The sequence below is a fragment of the Heterodontus francisci genome, chromosome 7 (assembly GCF_036365525.1).
Source record: "Heterodontus francisci isolate sHetFra1 chromosome 7, sHetFra1.hap1, whole genome shotgun sequence".
Taxonomy (NCBI): domain Eukaryota; kingdom Metazoa; phylum Chordata; class Chondrichthyes; order Heterodontiformes; family Heterodontidae; genus Heterodontus; species Heterodontus francisci.
Genome location: NC_090377.1, coordinates 125,569,062 through 125,592,823, shown reverse-complemented (window position 1 = coordinate 125,592,823; position 23,762 = coordinate 125,569,062). Strand labels below are relative to the sequence as shown.

General features: G+C 45.1%; 1 protein-coding gene across 1 annotated transcript in view; it reads right to left on the bottom strand.

Annotated features, from left to right (window-relative positions):
- The window catches only part of LOC137372312 (melanoregulin-like), a 49,500-nt gene that overhangs the window by 4,822 nt on the left and 20,916 nt on the right, over positions 1-23,762 (bottom strand). The window contains exons 2-3 of the mRNA XM_068036128.1: positions 14,015-14,177; positions 9,274-9,364 (exon numbers count right to left, since the gene is read on the bottom strand). Of these exons, the coding sequence (XP_067892229.1) occupies positions 9,274-9,364; positions 14,015-14,177 (254 nt within the window). The remainder of the gene's footprint in view (positions 1-9,273; positions 9,365-14,014; positions 14,178-23,762) is intronic.

Sequence of the window (23,762 nt, the reverse complement as noted above, 5' to 3'; positions counted from 1 at the left end):
CAACGTTAGAAAGGATGGGCTCCAAGCTCTGTGCAAAGTCCTGTGCAAAGTCAGTGCCAGACTCCTCCATGCTCCTTTACAATGCACATAGGCTTCCTGACAGGCCTGGTAATGCACCAAGCATTTCATTGTGCATACTGTTATGATCATCCAGTTCACGGTCTGTATTAATATTTTTAGAGGCCACTTTTAGTTTTGGGGCAATTAAATTGGTAGATGTAAGGTAGTTTAAATTCAGGAATTCAAAAGGCTGCAGGACCACCTCATATTTGCACTTCAAAGATCTTTCCAGAGACGGTTAGAGAGGTGAGAGCCACAAAACAGCAGGTGGTCTTTTTAGTTGGGGAACTGAAGCCAGTAAGTCTGAAGAGAATTGCCTTGTCTTTGTTGGCACTATAAAATATTCATGGGAGTATCTGAAATCAAAAGAGATGTTTTGGAGTTGGAGGTAATTAGCTTAAATTACTATCTGGGACATCCCTGATGTACCACATTACTATGGAGATAGGCAATGCAGGGAGTCGGCTGTTGGTCAGGTGTTTTATCTCTGAGCTCTCTGACAGGACGTCAGTTGGCTTTGGAAGCAGATAGACTCAGTAGCAAAGGGCTATCAGGACCCAAGGGCATATTTGATTTGAGTGAGGCCTATGCTCAGGCTGGGAAACCTAAATTTGTGAGGTGCATTTTGGAGAGTTGGAGGGTTTACCTAGCAGATGCTATGGAAGAACCCCAAGAAATCTCATATCTCAGAAGATAGCTGGGAAACTATAAAAATCCAAGTGAATTTCTAAGAGCTGTGGTATGCTTTGGATTAGTTCAGGAGAAGTGAATGAACCTCCAAGATCCTGTAAAGTATAGGAGAACTCTTGGGTGAGGTAAAAGTCAAACAGGGAGTGTTCTGTTGAGATTTAGAGTTTCAAGTATATATCTTCATGTTCTGTTAAGATTTTAAGTTTAAAAAATAAGTGATTACAAATTGTCATTTTAAATTGCTGGTGCTTGCTTTGTTTAACTCTTGTACAGTAAATTTTTTTTTGTTTAAGACATGAAATCTTGTGGCATAATTCTTTGAATAATAACTAGGAGTTCAAATTCCTTTTTAAAAAGTTACTGGTCTCTAACTGGATTATAACAATACTCATCAGCCTCCTTCTGTAGATTGCCCCATCAAAGTGCTCACCTGAGTCCTCTGCAGCAGAACACATATGTGGCCTCGCCCTTGGGAGCTGGCAACAAGGGTGCTACCCTTGACCCTTGCCCTGACTGCAGGCCACTCGTGCACAGTGTCTCATCACATGCAGATCCCACTTCTAAGCTCCCCTCTAAAGTACACAAAGTGTAAGTATCTGAGCTGATGGCTGTGAGTGTGAGATCGTGTGAGTGTTTCATCATCATCAGTCTCTTCTTCTTCCACTTCTTGGTTCTGCTGCACTACCTGGCCAGGTTGTGGTTCTTGGGTATCTGAAAGTGTAGGGTTGCAGTGAGGGGAGGGGAGAAATCAAGAGGTGCATCCTTAAACCATCTGCAACTTGTAAATCAGAAGAGATTGTGGGATGAGAGGTAAGTGGGATGTGAGAAGGAGGATTAGGCATGAGGATACCATCATCTTAGATGGTTTTAACCCCACCACACGCAATGGTCTCAGAAATGGCCACTCCAATGATGGCCATCACCATCTCTTCCATCTGGGTAAGGACATGCAGTCATGCCTGTCCCCTGCCGGTTAGCTCCTGCTGCCCCCAGTTGTGTGTCACCTTGTGCTGCAAGAGAGAGGGAAGTGTGTCAGTCAGTGTTTGGGTGATGTGCTTGCCACAGTTGCATAACTGGCAGTGTGTTCAAGCTGTGAGAATGTGGCTGTGCGACTTGCAGCAGTGCTAAATGTGTGAGAGGGAGATGAAGCTGTGAATGTTAGGTATGAGTTGTGATTGATGGTGATTGTTGGTTCGTGACTGATGGGGATGTGGTGCATTGAGCAGAGGCTACTGGTGCTGTTGGCGCAATGGGGCATTTGAAGATACATTCACTGAGCTTGACCACTTGTCTGAGGTCATTGAACTTCTTACGGCACTGCAATGGGACTTCACTCCTGGCATTGACCGCCCCAGATATCTGGTCCCATTGCTTTCACAAAGTTTGTCTGAAGGGCGCCCTATGGACAGAGCACATCTTTCTCCCTTTCCACCTTCTTACCAAGACCTCCAGGGCAGCATCAGAAAATCTTGGAGCCCACTCTATCTTTCATGTTGTGCCATTTTTATGTCTTTCGCAGGTCAGAATCAATGACTTCCAGCACCTGCTCCAGCCAGAATGCACCTCCCCTTTAAGAGGGACACATTGGCTTTTAATAGTGCAGGCTGGCTTTAACAAATTCTAGCCTCTCATGATTGTGTGCCCCCTTCTTAGCCGTGCAGCCACTTACCAGTGTGCTTAGTGCTGGCTGCACACTAGAATCATCCAAATTAGCAGGCAGCATGACGTTTACACGCTGCCTACATCAGAAGCAATGGTGTGGGTTAATTGTGCATCGTGATCACTGAGCACATTGTGGGGAGGTTATCAAATTTTGCAGTGATACAGTTTTCTGCACAGCAATAGGGTATTCAATCAAACTGATCTGTGACAGTCTTTATGTTCCACATGAGCCTCCTCCCACCCCTCTTCATCTATCAACATAACCTTCTATTCCTTTCTCCCTCATGTATTTATCTAGCTTCCTCTTAAATGCATCTGTACGATTCACCTCAACCACTCAATGTGGTAGTGAGTTCCACATTCTAACCACTCCCTGAGTAAATAAGATGTCCTGAATTTCCTATTGGATTGATTAGTGACTATCGCATATTTATGAACTTTAGTTTTAGACTCCCCACATGTGGAAACATTTTCTGCATGTCTATCCTATCAAACTCTTTCATTATCTTAAATCTATCAGGTCATCCCTCAGCCTCCTCCTTTGCAGAGAAAAAGGCCCCCTGTTTAATCTTTCCTGATAGCCATAACATCTCTATTCTGGTATCATCCTTGTGAATCTTTTTGCTGTACCTTTATAGCTTTGTCATAACATGGAGACTCAAACTGTGCACTGTACTCCGAGTGCAGTCTAACCAAGGTTCTATACAAGTTTAGCTTAACTTCTCTGCTTTTCAACTCTATCCCTCTAGAAACGATCCCAGTGCTTGGTTTGCTTTTCCTTTAATGGCCTTGTCAACCTACGTTGTTACTTTTAGCGTTTGCATATCTGTACCCCGAGATCCCTTTGCTCCTCTACCCCATTTAGACTCTTAGCATGTGGCCTCCTTATTCTTCCTTCCAAAGTCCACCACCTCATGCTTGTCTATATTGAAATTTATTTGCCATTTACATGCCTATTCTTGTTAATGTCTTGTATTTTGTGGTTTTCCTCCTTTGTATTAACTATACCCACCAATTTGATGTCGCTTGCAAATTTTGCAATTGTACTTCTGATTCCCAAGTCCAAATCATTTATATAAATAGTGAACAGCACTGATTCCAGCACTGATTCTTGTGGAGCATCGCTTCCCACATTTTACCAGACTGAGTAACTGCCCATAACTCCTACTGTCTGTCTTCCGTGTTGTAACCAGCTTGCTATCCAATCTGCTCAATGTCGCCTGACTCCACATGCTCTAACCTTAGTCATGAGTCTGCTATGTGGTACCTTATCAAAGGCTTTTATAAAATACAAATATATCTACCCTATCAAATCCTTTAACCATCGTAACCATCTCAATTAGATCAGGCCTTCATCTTCTATACTCAAAGGAATACAAGCCTCGCCTTTCAACATGTCCTCATAAATTAACCCTCTAAGCCCTAGTGTAATTTTGGTGAATCTGCTCTACAACCATTCCGAGGCTAATATATCCTTTCTTAGGTGCAGTGCCCAGACCTCCAATCCTAAGGATGGGATCTAAGCAGAGCTTTATACAACCTCCAGCCACTTGTACTTCAGTGCTGAGTTAAAGTCTAGCATTCCATTAGCAAGGAATGCCAGAAGAGGCTCAACAAGACCATCAGCTTTTCCTACCTAAGAACAAACATGGCATCACCATGGCAACATGAAGTCAAGAGGACAAGTGGCAGAGGTGTTTAACACGATGAGGTGTTCGATGGCATGAATGGGAAAGATTTATTTCCACTGGTCAGTGTGAGTAGGTAACTAGAGAGCTTTCATTTAAAATTGCAGGAGGAAGCAGGCCCCATAAATGCTTTTCAGGGGGATGTGGAGAGATCATTTGAAAAGAAAAGTTTAAAAGGGTGACTAGAAAAGGTTGTGGGAATGGGACAAAGTGGCGAGCTCATTCAGAGAGAGAGAGAGAGAGAGAGAGCTCAGGGGCGGGGTCGGGGTCGGGGGAGGGGGCCTCCTTCTCGGCTGCCCCGTTTCCTGCATTACAGTGACTACACTTCAAAACGTACTTCATCGGCAGTACAGTGCTTTGAGACATCTGGTGGCCGTGAAAGGCACTATATAAATGCAAGTCTTGCTTTTCTAAATAATGATCCCTGTTTTTATTGGCAGCAGCCAGGACATCTGAAGACAGTCCTTGTGACATCGGGGTAGGGGCTGTTCGCACACCCTGTGGCTCCCCTCATTTCCCCACCACACAGGACAATCACTAACTGCCATTTCTGCTGAATACCAGGAATGGAATGCTGGCGCCATTACTCACTACTCCTTGTATCTCACTTAAAGTAGGCTTCATGCCAATGATTCTTCTGTGATCACAAGAACACACAGAACAGTTTTGCAGCTTAATTACATACACCACGTTACCTCTGGGAATGCCCTGAATACAGAAGGCAGTGCTGCAATACTGGTGCAGCACGGTACAGGAGAGGGGTGCTTTTGTTTCCCGCCTGAGGAAGATAGAGCGGGAGAGAGAGAGCAAAACAGCGGCAGTAGTAAAGTGAAATGGTGGCTGACGACATTACTCACCTATCCCCCAATCCCTCATCAGCCCCTCTCCCCTCAGCCCCAGCCACTCTTCCCTCCCCCTCGCATTAGTCTGAACAACCACCCGTTGTGTGGGTGCCCAGATGATGAATGTGAATAGGTCTCTCAAACGTGGGGGGGGGGGGGGGGGGCCAGGATTATCAGAGCCGACTCCAGTCTGCATGCTAAATGCCAGACCCGTTCGCACTAAACTAGTACGCCAACTTGATGCAATTTCCAAGGCAGTGCCATACAGGCCAGGAGACTCCCAGCTTTGATTCTACATTTGTTCTGAGATGTCAGTGTGACTGTTAACTCCATCACCTCAGGCTCATGGTCCATATAGTTACTCAATGATTCCATCCCGCAAGATGAAAATAGGTTTGGGGTGGGCCATGATGGCCCCCATAGTGGATTCGCCCACTGAAAACCCGTTGTTCAGTCTCCCACCTGAAGGGTAGCCACTCGGGCTCAGGCAAGGCCCAGGGATGGTTAGTGGTGGCAGCAGAACAGAACAGAACCCCTGCAAGAGTGGGCAGAAGGGGAGAGGGAAGAAATGGAAAGTAGAGTGAAAGATGGAGAGAAGAGGAGGGAAGAACCATCCGAGAGTCATAGAGTCATTAAGGCACAGAAGGAGGCCGTTCGGCCCATTGAGTCCATGTCAGCCCCACTCCCCTGCTCGATCTCCGTAGCCCTACAAGTTTATTTCCTTCAAGTGCCCATCCAATTTCCTTTTGAAATCATTGATTGTTTCCTATTCAACCAGCCTCATAGGCAGCGAGCTCCAGGTCATTACCACTCACTGTGTAAAAAGGTTCTTCCTCACATTCCCCCCTGCATCTCTTGTGCCTTCAATCTGTGTCCCCTAGACCCATCAATTAATGGAAACAGTTTTTAATTGTCTAACTTATGTAAGCCAGTATTAATCTTGTACATCTCTATCAAATCTCCCCTCAATCTCCTTTGCTTGAAGGAGAACAACACCAGCTTTTTCAACCTAACCTTGTAAGTAAACTCTCCCATCCCTGGAACCATTCTGGTAAACCTCCTTTGCACCCTCTCAGGGACTCTCACATCCTTCCCAAAGTGTGATGACCAGAACTGGACGCAATACTCTAGTTGGGGTCTAACTTAAAAAAGTTCAGCATAACATCCCTGCTTTTGTATTCAATGCCTCTATTTATGAAGCCCAAGATCCAAAAGCTTTGCGAACCACTCTCTCAATATGTCCTACCACCTACAAAGATCGATGCACATGCACCCCCAGGTCCCTCTGTTCCTTCACACTCTTTAGAACTGTGCCATTAAATCTATATTGCCTCACCATAGTCCTTGTGCTAAAATGCATCACCTCACACTTGTCAGTATTAAACTCCATCTTCCACTTGTCTGCCCATTCTGCTAGCCTATTTATGTTTTGTTGTGGGTGATTTGTACCATCCACACTGTTTGCCACTCCTCCAAGTTTGGTATCATTGGCAAATTTTGAAATTCTACTCTGTATTCCAATATCCAAGTCATTTATATATAGCAAAAAAAGCTGTGGTCCCAGCAATGACCCTCGGGGAACACCACGGTATACCGTCCTCCAGGCTAAAAAACAACCATTTACTACAACTCGCTGTTTTCTGTCCTTAAGCCAATTTTTTACCCAATTGGGCACTGACCCTCCTAGTCCATGAGCCTCAATTTTGTTAACCAGCCTTTTATGTGGTACTTTATCAAGCAATTTCTTAAAATCCATATAAACAACATCCACCGCATTCCCTTCATCGACCTTCTCTGTTACTTCATCAAAAAATTCAATTAGGTTAGTCAAGCATGATCTGCCTTTTACAAATCCATGCTGGCTCTCCTTAATTAACTCAAACCTCTCCAAGTACCTGTTGATATTTTCTCTGATTATTGTTTCTAAAACCTTACCACCACTGATGTTAAACTGGCCTGTTGTTGCTATGACTGTCATATAGTCATAGAGAGATACAGCACCAAAACAGACCCTTCGGCCCATCGAGTCCATGCCGACCATCAACCACCCATTTATACTAATCCATTATCAATCCCATTTTTCCCTCTCAGATCCCCACCTTCCCTCAATTCTCCTACCACTTACCTACACTAGGGGCAATTTTTTTTTCCTTACACCCTTTCTTGAATAAGGGTTTCACATTTGCCTTTCTCTAATCCTCTGGCACCTCCCCTGCATCCAAGCACGACTGGAAGATTATGACAAGCCCTTCGGCTATCTCCATCCTCACTTTCTTTAGCAACCAGGTATGCAAGACATCTGGATGAGGTGACTTATCTACCCTAAGCATAGCCAGTCTTTCCAGTACCTCCTCCCTCTCAATATTTACCCTTCCTACCTTCCTATTTCCTCTTCTACCGATATTTTGTCAGATTCCCCTTCCTTAGTAACACCAATACAAAGTATTCATTAAGTATTCTAGCCTTACCCTGTGCCTCCAAGCATATATTACCCTCTCAGCCCCTCATAGGCCCCACTCCATCTCTTACTACTTGCTTACTATTTACATGCTGGTAGCAGATTTTTGGTTCCCTTTTATGTTGACTGCCATTCTATTCTCATATCCTCTCTTTGCCAGTCTTATTTTCCTCTTCACCTCCCCTCTCAACATATTGTATTTGACCTAGTTCTCACTTGAAGAATGCACCTGACATGCATCATACACCCTAATCCTTTATTTCATCATAATCTCTATCTCCCTCATTATCCAAGGAGCCCTGATTTTTGATTCCCCTACCTTTTGTCCTTGTTGGAATGCATCTAGCCTGTACTTGAAGCATATCTTTCTAAAAGATAACTCATTGTTCTGTTGCAGTTTTTCCTGTCAGTCTTTGGTTCCATTTTATCCTGGCTAGATCCCTTCTCATCGCATTGACATTAGCCCTCTTCTAATCTATACGTTCTACCTTATATCGTTCCTTGCTTTTCTGCATTACTAATCTAAACCTTATGATACGATGATCACTCTTACCCAAACGCTCCCCCACAGACTCTTGGTCCACTTGGTCCACCTCATTTCCCAGCACCAGATCCAGCAATGCCTCTTTTCTAGTCGGGCTGAGAATATACTGATCAAGGAAGTTCTCCTGAACACATTTCAGAAATTCCTCCTCCTCCTTAGCCTTTACACTAACATTATCCCAATCGATATTTAGGTGATCAAAGTCCCCCAATATCACAGCTCTATAGTTCTTGGACATCTCTGTGATTTCCTGGCAGATTTGCTCCTTTCTCTCTCTATCTCTCTCTCTCTATTTGGAGGCCTATAGAATACCCCCAGTGATCGTGCCCTTTTTGCTTCTCAACTCTAACCAAATCGATTCTGTCCTTGCCCCATCAAGGATATCCTTTCTTTCCAACATTACAATGTCTTCCCTCATCAGTACTGCCACACCACCTCCCTTTTTTCCCTTCTGTATCTTTTCTGAACACTTTATATTCTTATATATTAAGTGCACAGTCCTCACCATTTTTAAGCCAAGTTTCCATTATTGCCACTACATCATATTCCTATACTGCTATTTGTGCTCACCTACTTTTTGCGTTTGCATATATGCATTGTAATCCTGTCTTTGCATTCCTCATAGCCCTTCTCAGTCTGCTGCTATCTCTAGTACTGTCCAACACTTTCACATTATGCACCTTATTCCTCTTTTCTACTTCTATATGCTGGTCCCCAACCCCCTGCCAATTTAGTTTCAATCCTCCCCAACCTCATTAGTGAACCTCCACATGAGGACATTGATCCCAGTCCTGTTCAGGTGCAACCAGTCCCTTTTGAATAGGTGCCCTCTGCCCCAGAATTGGTCCCAATACCCAAGAATCTGAAGCCCTCCCTCCTGCACCATGCTTCAAGCTATACATTGATCCTTCCTATCTTCCTATTTTTACTCTCGCTAGCAAGTGGCACTGGGAGTAATCCAGAGATCACTACCATCGAGGTCCTACTCTTTAACTTCTTCCTTAGCTCCTGAAAATTTGACCGTAGGACCTCAATACCTGCTCTGTCTATGTCAATGGTACCAACATGTACCACAACTTCTGGCTCACTCCTTTCCCCCTGCAGAATATTCTGCACCCTCTCCGTGACGTCCTTTACCCTGGCACCAGGGAGGCAACACACCACGCAGGACTCATCCTAACAAAAGTAGGGCGCAGAGGCAGGCCTGGGGTGGGCCCCATTCTGATCACTATGACCATGCTGGGAGTGAGGCACAGTCTGAGGTTAATGTGGCTCCAGCAACGGTTCATGGAGCAACAAGAGGCTTATACTTAGCACGAAGGGCCTTACCTAAATCTTCTAAGATCCGTTTCCAGCGGTTTCTCAGTTGTCGTCGATTCTGGCGTAAAGTGTGAATGTCATAGTTAAGTTTCTGCCACTCCTGTTTAAGAGAAAATGGGAATAGTCACCACCACGTAGCCATATGTCCAGTGAATGAACTATCCGCCACTAGACAGTAAAAGAGGGCAGTGTGGACCCCCTACACTGAGCGGACTGTCCATGTTAGGACCTTGTCCGGGTTCAGAGCCACACCCACTGGGAAATCAGAATAGTGCTTTCAACCATGGGGAACAAGAGCCATCCAATCCTCACTCAATGCCCAGGCCTGCTCCCCTTCACTCCTCCAGTGTTCAAGTCTTGTTTTACCTCTCCTGACTGCCACCTCTTGTACCTCAAATGAGTCTAAGTGACCACTGTCCATGTGCGAGTCTGGATAATGAGTATGGGCAGGCCAATCGGCCATGGGTTATGGGTGCCATCACAGCCAAGCAGAATCCTCTCTATATCCCACATATAACACTTCCAGGAAGGGTGGGGAGGGTCACTGGTAACCCTGGCTGAATATTTCCCCTCTTGAGGCTACAGGTTAATTGTAGCACCCCAAATACTGAGATCTGTTCACACTGGGGAGTGAATCAAGGCTCATCTGGTCCGATAGGGTTTAGTGATACAGCATGCCATCAGTAGAGGAACCAGCCACCATTAGATAGAATTTAGTATATGATGCAATTTATAAGTTGCTCACCAGAGACATCTAATGGTGGAACAACATTGACGCCTTAGGTTAGATTAGCTGTGATCTAATTGAATGGCAGAACATGCTGAATGGCCTCCTCCTGTCCCGAAATAACTTGTAACGGGCAAATATAATGGAAAGAGATGTGTTAGGGGCACACATTGGGAAAGGGAGCAAGGGGGTGAGGGGACAGTCTGATCATCACTTCTAACCTAACAGCATCTTAGCATAGATGTGAGGAAATGAGAAACTGATTAGGGATTAAAGCATACAGCTACTGTCAGCAAAATTTGCAGGTGACCCAAAATACTCTTACATGTACTGATTTTTTCCCACTTTAGGTGCTACTCAAGTTTAGTTTCAGGCTCAGGCTTAGGTGTCAGGTGTGATTTAGCAGGTAGCACTCTTGTCCCTGCATTAGAAAGTTGTGGGTTCAAGTTACATTGCAGAGACTTGAGCATTTAACCTAGGCTGACACTCCAGGGCAGTACTGACATGGGGTGATATATTGTCGGAGGTGCCGTCTTTCAGATGACACATTAAACCAAAGCCCTGTCTGCCCTCCCAGGAGGACGTAAAAGATCCCATGGCACTATTTGAAGAACCTCTTAACCAACATCACTAAAACAAATGATCTAGTCATTATCACATTGCTATTTGTGGGATCTTGCTGTGCACAAATTGGATGCCGTGTTTCCTACAACAGTGACTACACTTCAAAAATACTTTATTGGTTGTATAGTTGTATAGTGCTTTGGGATGTCCTGAAAGGTGCTATATAAATGCAAGTTGTATTTTTGTTTTACTTCTCTCAAACACACTTAGCAGCTGGTATGACAATACACACTCAGCACTTGCCAAATTTATGGAACAGAACCACAGATTTTATAGGGATAGTTACAAACCCTCAAGAAGCTGCATGTGACCTGTTACTATGGAAACCAAATTCCTTAGCTCATGATTTCTCACCAGATAAGGAGAAAAAGTACTAGACACTGAAGTCAGTCTTCGGAAATAGAATCATCCTGTTTTGCAAGGGAAGGGAAGGGAGGTGCTAGGGGATGTGGTGAGAGGATTCCTGCTCTCTGCTAGTTATAAATTTTCTTTGCACTTGCATTTACAGTTGCTCTACAAATAGCAAGCTGAGGATTTCTTCTCCTTCCTCTCACGTGATGTAGGTATCATCTGTGGCTCAGTTGGTAACACTCTGACTTCTACGTCCAGAAGGTTGTGGAGTCAAATCCTACTCCAGTAACTTGAACACAAAATCTAGGCTGATGCTCCAGTGCAGTGCGGATTGAATACTGCACTGTCAGAAGTGCTGTGGTTGGGATGTGATGTTAAACCAATGTCCTGTCTGCTCTCTCAGGTGGATGTAAAAGATCCAATGGTGCAACTTTGATGAAGAGCCTTCTTCAGTATCCTGCCCAATATGAATCAGCATCCTGGCAATTGCCATTAACCAGAAACTTAACTGGACCAGCCATATAAATACTGTGGTTATAAGATCAGGGCAGAAGCTAGGAATTTGTGGTAACTCCTATCCTGACTCCCCAGTGTGCCTCCATCACCTACAAGGAAGGAGTGTGATGGAATACTCTCCACTTCCCTGGATGGGTGCTGCTCTAACAACACTCGAGAAGCTTAACAGCATCCAGGACAAAGCAGCCCGCTTGATTAGTGCCCCATCTGTCACTTTCAACATTCACTCTTTCCAGCACTGATGCACAGTGGCAGCAGTGTGTATCAGCTACAAAATGCACTGCAACAATTTGCCAAGGCTCCTTTGACAGCACTTTCCAAACTCCTGCCCTCTACCAACTAGAAGGACAAGGGCTGAAGATGCTTGGGAACACCACCACCTGCAGGTGTCCCTCCAAATTACACACCAGCCTGACTTGGAACTATATCACCGTTGCTGGGTCAAAAACCTGGAACTCCCTTCCTCACAGCACTGTGGGAATACCTACACCCCATGAACTGCAGCAGTTCAAGGCAACAGCTCACTACCAGCTTCTCACGGGTAATTAGGGATGGACAATAAATTCTAGCCTTTGGTACTTACATCTCAAGACCAATTAAAAAAAAAAATTACACCTTAACCAACATTGCTGAAACAGATTATCTGGTCATTATCACATTGTTGTTTGCAGCATTTTGCTGTGTGCAAACTGGTTGCTGCATTTCCTACTTTACAATAGTAACTACACTTCAAAAGTACCTCATCTAATGTAAAGTACTTTAGGATGTTCTAAGGTCCGGTGAAAGGCACTATATAAATGCAAGTCTTTCTTTTTCATCAAGACCACCTATTTCCACCCATGCAACATTGTGTGTCTAGGCTCCACTGCTGAAACCCTCATCCGTGCCTCTGCCACCTCTCAGATGCCTTCATTCCAACGCCTTCCTTTCTGGCCTCCCATTTGACATACTGCACAGACTACAACCTTTTCAAAATGCAGCCACCTCTATCCATCACACCACCCTTACATTGGCTTTCCTGACCCCAGCACATTGGAAGCCGTTTTAGCCTTTGTCGATAGTGTAATAAGGGTTGATCAGATTGACTGCCCATTAAAAACCTCACAATGGAAAGGAGTTACGTAGAATCTACAGCACTGAAACAAGCCATTTGTACAAAACTGTTTAGACTGCACATGAGCCTCCTCCCACTCTGATCAACTGAAATCACTAAAACTTATTATCTGGTCATTGCCTCATTGCTGTTTGTGGCACCTTGTTGTGTGAAAATTGGCTACTGTGTGCCCAAAAATTACAACAGTGACCACACTTCAAAAGTACATGATTGGTCATACAGTGCTTTCAAACATCCTGAGGTTGAGAGAGGCACTATATAAATGCAAGCCTTTCTTTCAGAATACAACATTCATGTCATCGTCCATTTCTATTTGTGAAGGGAGGGGATGTTTGATGGTGGCATCTTTCACATCTTCCCCTTCGCTCTCCTTCCAGCATTCCGAAAGGATTGTTCATGTTGTAACACCCTGGTCCACTCTTCAGTGACCCCTCAATACCTCCTTTCTTCCCACAGCACCTTTCCATGTAAGCACAGGAGATGCAGCACCTGCCCTTCTACCTCCTCCCTTCCCGCCATCCAGGGCCCCAAATGCTCCTTCCAGGTGAAACAGCGATTTACCTGTACTTCTTTCAATTTAGTATACTGTATTCGCTGCTCACAATGTGGTCCATGCTGGGGAGAGCAAATGCAGACTGGGCAATCACTTTGCTGAATATCTCCATTCAGTTTGCAAGCTGAACCTGTACTTCAGGCTGCTTGCCATTTTAATTCCCCACGCCACTCCCACTCTGACCTCACTGTCCTTGTCCTCTAACGCTATCCCAATGAAGCTCAACGATAGCTCAAGGACCAGCAACTCTTCTTTCGATTAGTAAGTTTACAGCCTACTGAACGCAACATTGAGTTCAACAATTTCAGGTCATAACGACTGCTTCCATTTCTTCTAGAACGGTTCTGCTGTTGCCATTTACACCCCTTCTAGATCTATGTTTCATTTCTTCACATGTCCCATTACTATCCGTTCTTGTCTTGTACCATTATCCCTTTTGTCATTTAAGCTCTCCTGCCTTTGACCTTTTGTTCTTGCCTCTCTGGCCCTCTTTCCCTGGTTCTGTACTTGCTCAAAACCTGTTACACCTCTAACTTCATCCAGTTCTGATGAAAGGTTAAAAACCTGAAACGTTAACTCTGTTCCTTTCTCAACAGATGTTGCTTGCACCATTTTCTATTTTTAATTTTCTGCCCGTTTATCTGATTGCTCGTTGTGGGAGCTTGCTATGCGCAAATTGGTTGCCACATTTCCTACATTACGATAGTGACTACATTTCAAAGACATTTCATTGGCTGTAAACGGCTTTGGGATGTTCAGTGTGCCAGTGACATTCACATCCTGAGATTCATTAGCAACTCATGACTGGCTGCAATTACTTTTCCTTCCCTCAGTTTTCACTCCTGGGTTAATGCAGCACACGTACCTCTGAATCTTTGTCTGCTTGCTTTCTTTTGGTAAGCAGATTAAACAGTTCCCAGTCATCATCTGCTTGAGTGTGAGATGAGTCACGTGGAGAGCTCCATAAGTTCCTTTCATAGTCCCAGGGACTTTCCAGTGCGCTGTACATAATCTTCTTTCTGCCATCCCTGTGTGTAAATAAAAACACCCATACCTTGTGAGGACTCAGTGATAACAGGTCTAGTTGTATTCTAATGCATCTCCCGAACGTTAGCAATGTTAGTTGCGGTGCATGGAAGGCATCCTAATGGGGTAATTGCAACATTCTCCAAGTCAGATAATGAGGCCTGATACCCTGAGCCCTACTCCTGTGGGCAGGTACCTCTCATCTGCTAGCGGCTCGTATCAGGAGCATGTGGGATCGTTGCTCATGATTTTCCATCCATATAATTCATGCTCTGTCTCTTCTTTCTGGTTTGGTCTCTGTCACTCATCACGCTCCAGTGAGCAGCCCTCAAACAATAACAAGATAGGTTTGGCTCAAGAATGGGATCAGCCCACGTGATCTCATTCTTACAAAATATCGGCCCTACTATCTTCCCAGTTGGGCAGCTATTTGTTTCTTAAATGAGGCCAGTGTCCTAACCTCAACCACCCATCCCGACACCAACTGACCACCTTCAGTATATAGAAATACATCCTAACATCTATCCTAAATTAGGCCACTGAATTCCCAAACCTGTCCCCTCTTATCCTTCTGCCCTGGAACATTTGAAAGTATTGTTTTATGTTTACTCCATCCTGTAACGTACCTTATTCATCATTATGAGATGTCACTTTTTGAAGTTGAAGAGCCCAGATTATTAACCCACTCCTTATAGCTCTTCCCACTGGCAAATGGAGGTCAGCATCATTGCCCTCTAATGCATTACTTCTGTGGCCTGTTGGCCCCCTTAAGCCACTGCAACCTCAATTGTACCCAGTACCCCAGTTATAGCCTCGGCACTGTACAGTCTTAACAAGACCTCTGCAATGTGAACTCAACTGATTTGATAATAATCTAGCTTCCTATCTGCTTCACTTATTGTTGAATTCCATTCTACAGATGCGTGTTAGCTGTCACTCAGTTGCTAGCACTTTGCTTCTATGTTAGAAGGTTGTTGGTTCTGGTTCTGCTGCAGAGATTTGAATACATAATCCAGGCTGCCACTTGTGTGCAGTACTGAGGGAGTATTGCACTATCGGAGGTGCTGTCTTTTGGATGAGACATTAAACTGTCTTATCTCTTAGGTGAATGCAAAAGATCCCGTGGCACAATTTGAAGAGCAGGGGAGTTCTCCTGGTGCCCTGGCCAATATTAATTTCTTAACCGATATTTATTACTAAAACAGATTAGCTGGTCAGCGTCAGATTGTTGTCTATGGGATCTTGCTGTAGCCAGATTGGCTGCAGTCTTCTACATTACAACTGTGACTATACTTCAAAAGGACAGTGTCATGAAAAGTGTGAAAGAAATACAAGTTCTTTTCGTTTACATGAGCCATTAGCGAACAACCAACTAGGGGTCTGTTTCAGCTTCTGCCTTAGCAAGCTTGAGCCCAATGGAATACAGCCGCCACCACTTCTACCACCCATGGTAATGGGGGTGGGGGTGGGTGCAACTGTTTACACTAGACAGCTAGCAGTAGCCATTTGCAATTTCCATCAATGCCATTTATAAAGGAACAGTTTATACTGAGGAAAAAGATCCAGTTATTTCAGGCAAACTCAGGTCTTCAAGCTGATGTTCAATCAGCTCGACACAATTCATTTCAGGCGTGATTAGCTTGCACACTTACATTTGTGCCTGTTAAGCAGCCCCAGAGCGAAACTGTCCTTTACAACAACTGAGATTGGAAATACAATATAAAATACTCTGAATGCAATTGGCATAGTAAAGTACAAGACAAAGCAACCTATTAGGGTTTTACCATCCACCTCATGTAGCAGGTAAACCACATTAGACCTTCTTTACTCTATTATGATTGAGTTACTCTTTCCCCCATTGAGACCTAGTTATTCTTCTCCCACTCTGACCCTAGTTACTCTAAACCCCATTATAACCTAGATACTCTTTACCCTAATGTGACCAAGTTACTCTTTTCCCATTGTGACCTCGTTACACTGCCTTTTCCCACCAGCAGGAAAAACCCACCAGAGGTGGCAGTACAGTGGTTTACAGTCGAAAGGGAGTTGCCCTGGGAGTTGTCAACATTGATTGTGGACCCCATAAAGTCTCATGGCATCAGGTCAAACATGGGCAAGAAAACATCCTGATGATCACCACCTATTGCCCTCCCTCAGCTGATGAATCAGTACTTCTCCATGTTGAATAAAACTTGGAAGAAGCACTGAGGGTGGCAATGGCATAGAATGTACTCTGGGTGGCGATCTTCAATTTCCGTCAACAGGAGGAGCTCGGTAGCACCACTACTGACCGGGCTGGTCGAGTCCTGAAGGACATAGCTGACAGACTGAGCCTGCGGCAGGTGGTGAGGGAACCAACAAGGGGAGAACCTACTAGGCCATGTCCTCACCAATCTACCTGTTGCAGAAGCATCTGTCCATGACAGTATTGGTAGGGTGGCCACTGAATAATACTTGTGAAAACGAAGTTCTGTCTACACATTGAGGGTACACTCCATTGTGTTGTGTGGCACTACCACCATACTGGTTAGGATAGGTTCAGACACATCTGGTAGCTCAAAACTGGGCATCCATGAGGCACAATGGACCAACAACAACAGCAGAATTGTATTCAACCACAATCAGTAACCTCAAGGCCCGGCATATTCCCCCACTCTACCATGACCATCAAGCCAGGGGATCAACCCTAATTCAACGAGGAGTGCAGGAGGGCAGGCCAGGAGCAGCATCAGGCATACCTCAAAATGAGGTGTCAACCTGCTACAACACGGGACTACTTGCATGCCAAACAGAGTAAATAGCACGCAACAGGCAGAGTTAAGCGATCCCACAAACATTGGATTATATCAAAGCTCTGCAGTCCTGCCACATCCAGTCATGAATGGCGGTGGACAATTAAGCAACTAACAGCCTCCACAAATATCCCCATCCTCAATGATGGGGGAGCCCAGCACATCAGGGCAAAGGAAAATGCTGAAGCATTTGCATCCACCTTCAGCCAGAAGTGTTGAGTGGATGATACACCTCGGCCTCCTCCTGAGGTCCCAAGCATCACATATGCCAGTCTTCAGCTAATTCAGTTCATTCCATGTAATATCAAGAAACGGCTGAAGGCACTGGATACTGTAATGGCTATGGGCCCTGACAACATTCCGGCAATAGTAGTTTAGTTTCGTGATACAGCACTGAAACAGGCCCTTCGGCCCACCGAGTCTGTGCCGACCATCAACCACCCATTTATACCAATCCTACACTAATCCCATATTCCTACCACATCCCCACCTGTCCCTATATTTCCCTACCACCTACCTATACTAGGGGTAATTTATAATGGCCAATTTACCTACCAACGTGCAAGTCTTTTTTGGCTTGTGGGAGGAAACCGGAGCACCCGGAGAAAATCCACGCAGACACAGGGAGAACTTGCAAACTCCACACAGGCAGTACCCAGAATTGAACCCGGGTCGCTGGAGCTGTGAGGCTGCAGAGCTAACCACTGCGCCACTGTGACACTGTACTAAAGACTTGTGCTCCAGAACTTGCTGTGCCCCTAGCCAAGCTGTTCCAGTACAGCTACAACACTGACATCTACCCGGCAATGTGGAAAATTGCCCAGATATGTCCTGTACACAAAAAGTAGGAGAAGTCCAACCCGGCCAATTACCGCCCTATCAGTCTACTCTCAATCATCAGTAAAGTGATGGAAGGTGTAATTGACAGTGCTATTAAGCTGCACTTGCTCAGCAATAACCTGCTCACTGACGCTCAGTTTGGGTTTCACCAGGGCCACTCAGCTTCTGACCTCATTACAGCCTTGGTCCAAACATGCACAAAAGAGCTGAACTCAAGATGTGAGGTGAGAGTGATTACCCTTGCTATCAAGGCAGCACTTGACAGAGTGTGGCATCAAGGAGCCCTAGCAAAACTGAAGTCAGTGGGAATCGGGGGAAAACTCTGGTTGGAGTCATATCGAGCACAAAGGAAGATGGCTGTGGTTGTTGGAAGCCAATTATCTCAGTCCGAAGACATCACTGCAGGAGTTCCTCAGGGGAGTGTCCTAGGCCCAACTATTGTCAGCTACTTCATCAATGACCTTCCCTCCATTATAAGGTCAGAAGTGGGGATGTTTGCTGATGATTGTACCATGTTCAACACCATTCGCAGGTACTGAAGCAGCCCATGTCCATATGAAGGAAGACCTGGACAACATTCAGGCTTGGGCTGATAAGTGGCAAGTAACATTCGCGCCATACAAGTGCCAGGCAATGACCATTTCAAACAAGAGCGAATCTAACCATCTCCCCTTGACATTCAACGGCATTACCATCACTGAATCTCCCACTGTCAATATCCTGGGGGTTACCATTGATCAGAAACTGAACTATAGCAGTTGCATAAATAATGTAGCTAATAGAGCACGTCAGAGGTTCTGCGGCGAGTAATTCATCTCCTGACTCCCCAAAGCCTGTCCACCATCTACAAGGCACAAGTCAGGAATATGATGGAATACTCTTCACATGCCCGGATGAGTGCAACTCCAACAACACTCGCTATAAAGTCTTTGATCGTAGCTAGGTCTTGCATTTCATTGGGGCCCAGTATTCTTCTTAAACATTGTTCGATGTAGGAGACTTTTCTCTCTTGAAGTTCATGTGGCCTCAGTGGGTCAAGAGGCTTGTGAGAAAGTGATGGGAGCAGACAGGAGAGGTCTTCTCACTCCAGGACCAAACAATCTTTTTCAGTTCAAACTCTTTCGACAATTCAGAAAAACCCAGGTTGCCATGCAGGTTAGTCATGTGACTAGCTGGTCTGACCACATCTGCTTGTGGATTCTCTTGGCTTAGCCAACCCTAGAATGTCTCTTCTTACACACAATACCTGGCGTTCAAAGTCCATTGCAAGTTAAATTGGAGCAGAGAATAGCCCCTTTGTCCCTCCAAGCACTGTCTGTTAATATGCAAATGTTTTTTCCAGCCACGGCTGATCTGTTTAACAAGTCATTTCCTCACTCCAGCAACAGTTTAAAATCAATGTTCATATGACAAAATTAATATGCCTTATTCTTGGTAGGTAGGGGGGGGACTGCATGACATCTCCACACCCAGTGGAATGAAATGCGATTTGAGAAAAGCACATTCCATTAAAAGGGTTCAAGAGAAAAAATATAAGATACAGGAAAAAGGCATGCGTCTCGCTCTCTCATTCATTCACATCCATTTATAAATCCTAAAACTTATGACAGCCTGTCTTTTCTTGGTGCCAACGCTACCCCCTTTTGGCATCCCAATAAACATGTGGTTCTTTGGGGAGGTTTTTCTTCAGTTTGCCCATTTCCATGACTGCCTAGGGTCTTTGTTCCTGTTGAGGTCTGCAAAGGGGGTGGGGTGGGGGGGGGGGGATTTAATTAGCCCTAAGTTGGAATGTTTTTTTCCTCAGGTGTCAGTAGTGGGCACGTCTATCCTGAACTCTCTTGCAGTGCTATGCTGAGTCATGCAAAGGCTTTTGACTTCAGGGGACGGGGGTAGTTCTATTTTTTTCTGACTATGGGGGAGGATTCTTTGCTAATCTCCCCTTTGTCCTCTGGGATACTCCTACCTGCAGGTATTTGTGCAGACTCTACTGCACGCCACTGTGGCACTTTGACTAGATAAGGTATCACCCTCATGGTTTCTCTGCCCCTTTGAGGTATTTCTTTGTCTCTGCAGGTGCCTGTAAATGCTGTTAGCAACTCTGGTAGGGTGCTTTCAGTGTCTGCATTTACATAGGAGGATGTGGGGTCTAACCTTTCAATTTTTTCTGGGTTGGATGACCGGACAGTTGAGGTTTTCATCCGAAATTCCTCCCAGACTTCCTTTAAACTGCTCTCTTGGTCGCTTTTTCCTCTTCCCTTTCTAACCTTTTTCCAGCTGTGTGCCTGCCTGTCCCCTTTTGTTCTTGGCTGGGGTCCCTTACGGTTCACCAGCCCTCTGCTGGAGGGTCCTCTTAATACCAGTACAGGATTTAGGTACAAGTTTCACTATAGGTTGGGGTTTCCCGTCAATCTGGCACATGTGGAAACTCCTGCAGTACTCCACCACATCTTTGTGGAGTTTTGGCCAGTCAAGCTGCCATCTTATGCGGGCTTTGGTCTTTCGTATACTGGCATGTACAGCTACTGTAGTCTTGTGGGCCCTTCTTAATATTTCTTTCCAGTACCTCTGTGGCACCACTAACTGGTGAACTACTGTTCACCCCTTGCTCTCAGGTCTGTGAGGAGAACTCCATTTCCTCATCAGTATCTCATTCTTTAAAAAGTAGCAATCAGGGACTCCCTCTGCTTCACTTTCAGACTGGGCAGCCTGTGCTAACTCTTGCAGTACTGGGTCGGCTCGCTGAGCCTCAGCTAGGGAAAACCCATTTAATTCATTCCCTGGGTCTTCTAATTTTCCAAAGAAAGTCTCAGACACACAGACCTCATGATCATCTGCCTGCAGTGCCATTGCAGTCTCCTCTGGGGAGCTGGTTAGATCAAGGCCTGATCCACCACACATTCAGGGAAACTGTAGGGGCCCGTCTCCTGTCACTGCCCTGTCTCTCTGACCTCCTGCAGTCTTTCTTTCACTACTGCAGTGGCTGCCACCTTCACCCCTGCCAGATCATTTAGTAGGAGCAGGTCAACCCCATCCACAGACAAACTAGGGATAATCCTTACGGTCACCGGTCCCGAAACTAGGTTGCACTCCAGGTACACCAGGCATACACTGCCCTCCAATATGGAGGTCTTCACTGCACTCCCTGGGAGAAAGGTCAGGCCGTTTCCAGTAAAAGGGATCTAGTGGCCCCTGTGTCCTTGAGAATTACTATGGACTTGCTTGCCCCACTCGAGGGGTATGGGGTTACTTTCCCTTCAGACACAAAACCCTGATAACCTTCAGGAATCCTATTAACTTTTCCTGCACTTGTAGTAGTAAGCCTCCTGGGTCTCACTCTTACTGCAGTTAAAGCCACAACTTGTTCTGCTGTGCTTTCCATCAGGGTCCCTTCTTCACTGAGCTGGTGTGCCCTGATTAACCCTACAGCTTTTCCCGTTAGTTTCCAGCAGTCAGCTTTTGGATGTCCTGCCTTATTACAATGGAAGCACACAGGTCTCCGGCTCTCACTCCTGCTCACAGCACCTTCCCTTTTGGCTTGAGGAGGGCCCCCAGTGTCTCCTGCTTTTCTTTCTCTCCCAGGACTTCAGATTTATGGGGATGATTAGGAAAGGTTCTTCCCTGGGAAACCGACTTATAAATTAAAGGAAATTCATCAGCCAGAATGGCCACTTGTCGGGTCTCTGGATCCACTGCTCCTCTACATGGGTCTTTATGGAGAGTGGGAGAGAGTGTTTAAATTCCTCTAACAGAATTACTTCTCTAAGATTCTCATAACTGAGCTGAATTTTAAGAGCCCTCAGCCACTGGTCAAAAGCCAGCTGCTTACTTCTTTCAAACTCCAGATAAGTATGATTAGCTTGCTTTTTGAGGGTTCTAAATTTTTGGCAATAGGCTTCGGGTACTAATTCATATGTCCTGAGGATAGCATTTTTTGTCAGTTCATAACTTGATGGCCTCTCATCTGGCAACAGGGTATAAACCTCATGGGGTTTTCCAGTTAGCTTGCTTTGTAACAACAGAGTCCAAGCCTCAGCTGGTCATTTTAGCTGCCTTGCCAGTTTCTCAAAAGACACGAAAAACACTTCACATCTTCCTCATTGAATTTTGGGATTAGTTGAGCTGGTTTCAGCAATTCTGTACCCAGCCCTGAATTATGCCCCTCCATATTGGCCATGCTTTCACTGGGGTTACTCTGTTGCCCCCTAGTTAACTCAAGTCGCTTCAGCTGGCTCTCTTTGCATTCCTTCCAGAAGGTTCTTTCTCTTTCTCTCTCCTCCCTCTCTTTGTCTTCACATTCCTTCTGGAAGGCTCTTTCTTTCTCCCTCTCCTGCCTGTCTCTCTCTATCTTTTTCCCTTCCCTCAAATCAAGATTCCTTTGTTCCAATTGTATCTTTACTAACAATACCCTGTCGGAGTCTACTTCTAACCCTGTTTCTGCTTCTTCAGATTCAAGGGAAAAATGGTTGGCCACTTCTCTTAGGAGTTCAGACTTTCTTGCCTTGCCATGTACAGTGACCCCACACTGCTCAGCCATTTTCCTCAACTCCTCCATAGACAGTGCTTTTAACTTATCCCAAGTTACTACACCATGGCTTGGGGAGCTACTAGCTTCAGTTGCAGACATGTTAGTATTCAAGCACACACAACCACAAGAAAACCTGTGTTGAAATCTTGCTCTTTTTTGATTGGGAACAATTTGGCTTCCCACTTCCAAGTTCTCTCATTTGTCTGTGGGTAAAATCCCAGATGGTAGCCCCCAAATGTCCGTTACGACCAGGTGAGAAAGGACTCTAGGGTTCCCTCTCAGCCTTCACCTAGTCTTACCGTAATAGGGTTTAATTTTTAAACACACCGGTTTTTTTTAGCTCCCCCTTAGTAAATCCTTGATCACTAACGTCCAATTATAAAGCAAAGTAACTAGCCAAACAGGTTTTCTTTGGGTTAAAGAAAAAAGTTGAACGTTATTAAACTTAAACTCTAATTCGGTTAATGCCTCCGGATATGCAACGCGCCCACGCTAGCATGCATATGTGATATACACATGCAGATAGAGATAGAAAAGAGCAGAAGAAAATAAAGTGGAAACGTTTGAGGCAATATCTGAAGATGGCTTTAGTTACTGTTCTTCGTGCTCGCTGTAAAGTCCTTGATTGTCGCTAGGTCTTGCTTTTCATTGGGGCCCAGTATTCTTCTTAAACCTTGTTCGATGTACGAAACTTTTCCCTTTTGAAGTTCATGTGGCCTCAGTGAGTCCAGAGGCTTATGAGAAAGTGATGGGAGCAGACAGGAGAGGTCTTCTCACTCTATGAGCAAACAGTCTTTTTCAGTTCAAACTCTTTCTACAATTCAGAAAAACCCAGGTTGCCATGCAGGTTAGTCATGTGACTAGCTGGTCTGACCACGTCTCTTTGAGGGTTCTCTTGCCTTAGTCGACCCTGGAATGTCTCTCCTTACGCACAATACCTGGTGCTCAAAGTCCACTGTGGGTTAAATTGGAGCAAATAATAACCCTCCAAGCACTGTCTGTTAGTATGCAAATATTTTTTCTAGCCACGGCTGATCTGTTTAATAAGTAATTTCCTCGCTCCAGCAACAGTTTAAAATCAATGTTCATATGACAAGATTAATATGCCTCATTTTTGGCAGGTGTGTGGTCTGCATGTTAACTGTTGCTGGGTCAAAATCCTGGAACTCCCTCCCTAACAGTACTGTGCGTGCACCCATACCAGATGGACTGCAGCAGTTGAAGAAGGTAGTTTACCACCACCTTCTCAAGGGCAATTAGGGATGGGCAACAAATGCTGGATTTGCCAGCAATGCCCACAACCCATGAAACAAATAAAAAGCTCTTTCCTCCATTGTTAGCTAGTTACTCTATACCCTATTGTGACCTAGTTTCTGCTCCCCATTGTGACCTAGTTACTCTTTCCCCTAATGTGACCTAGTTTCTCATCC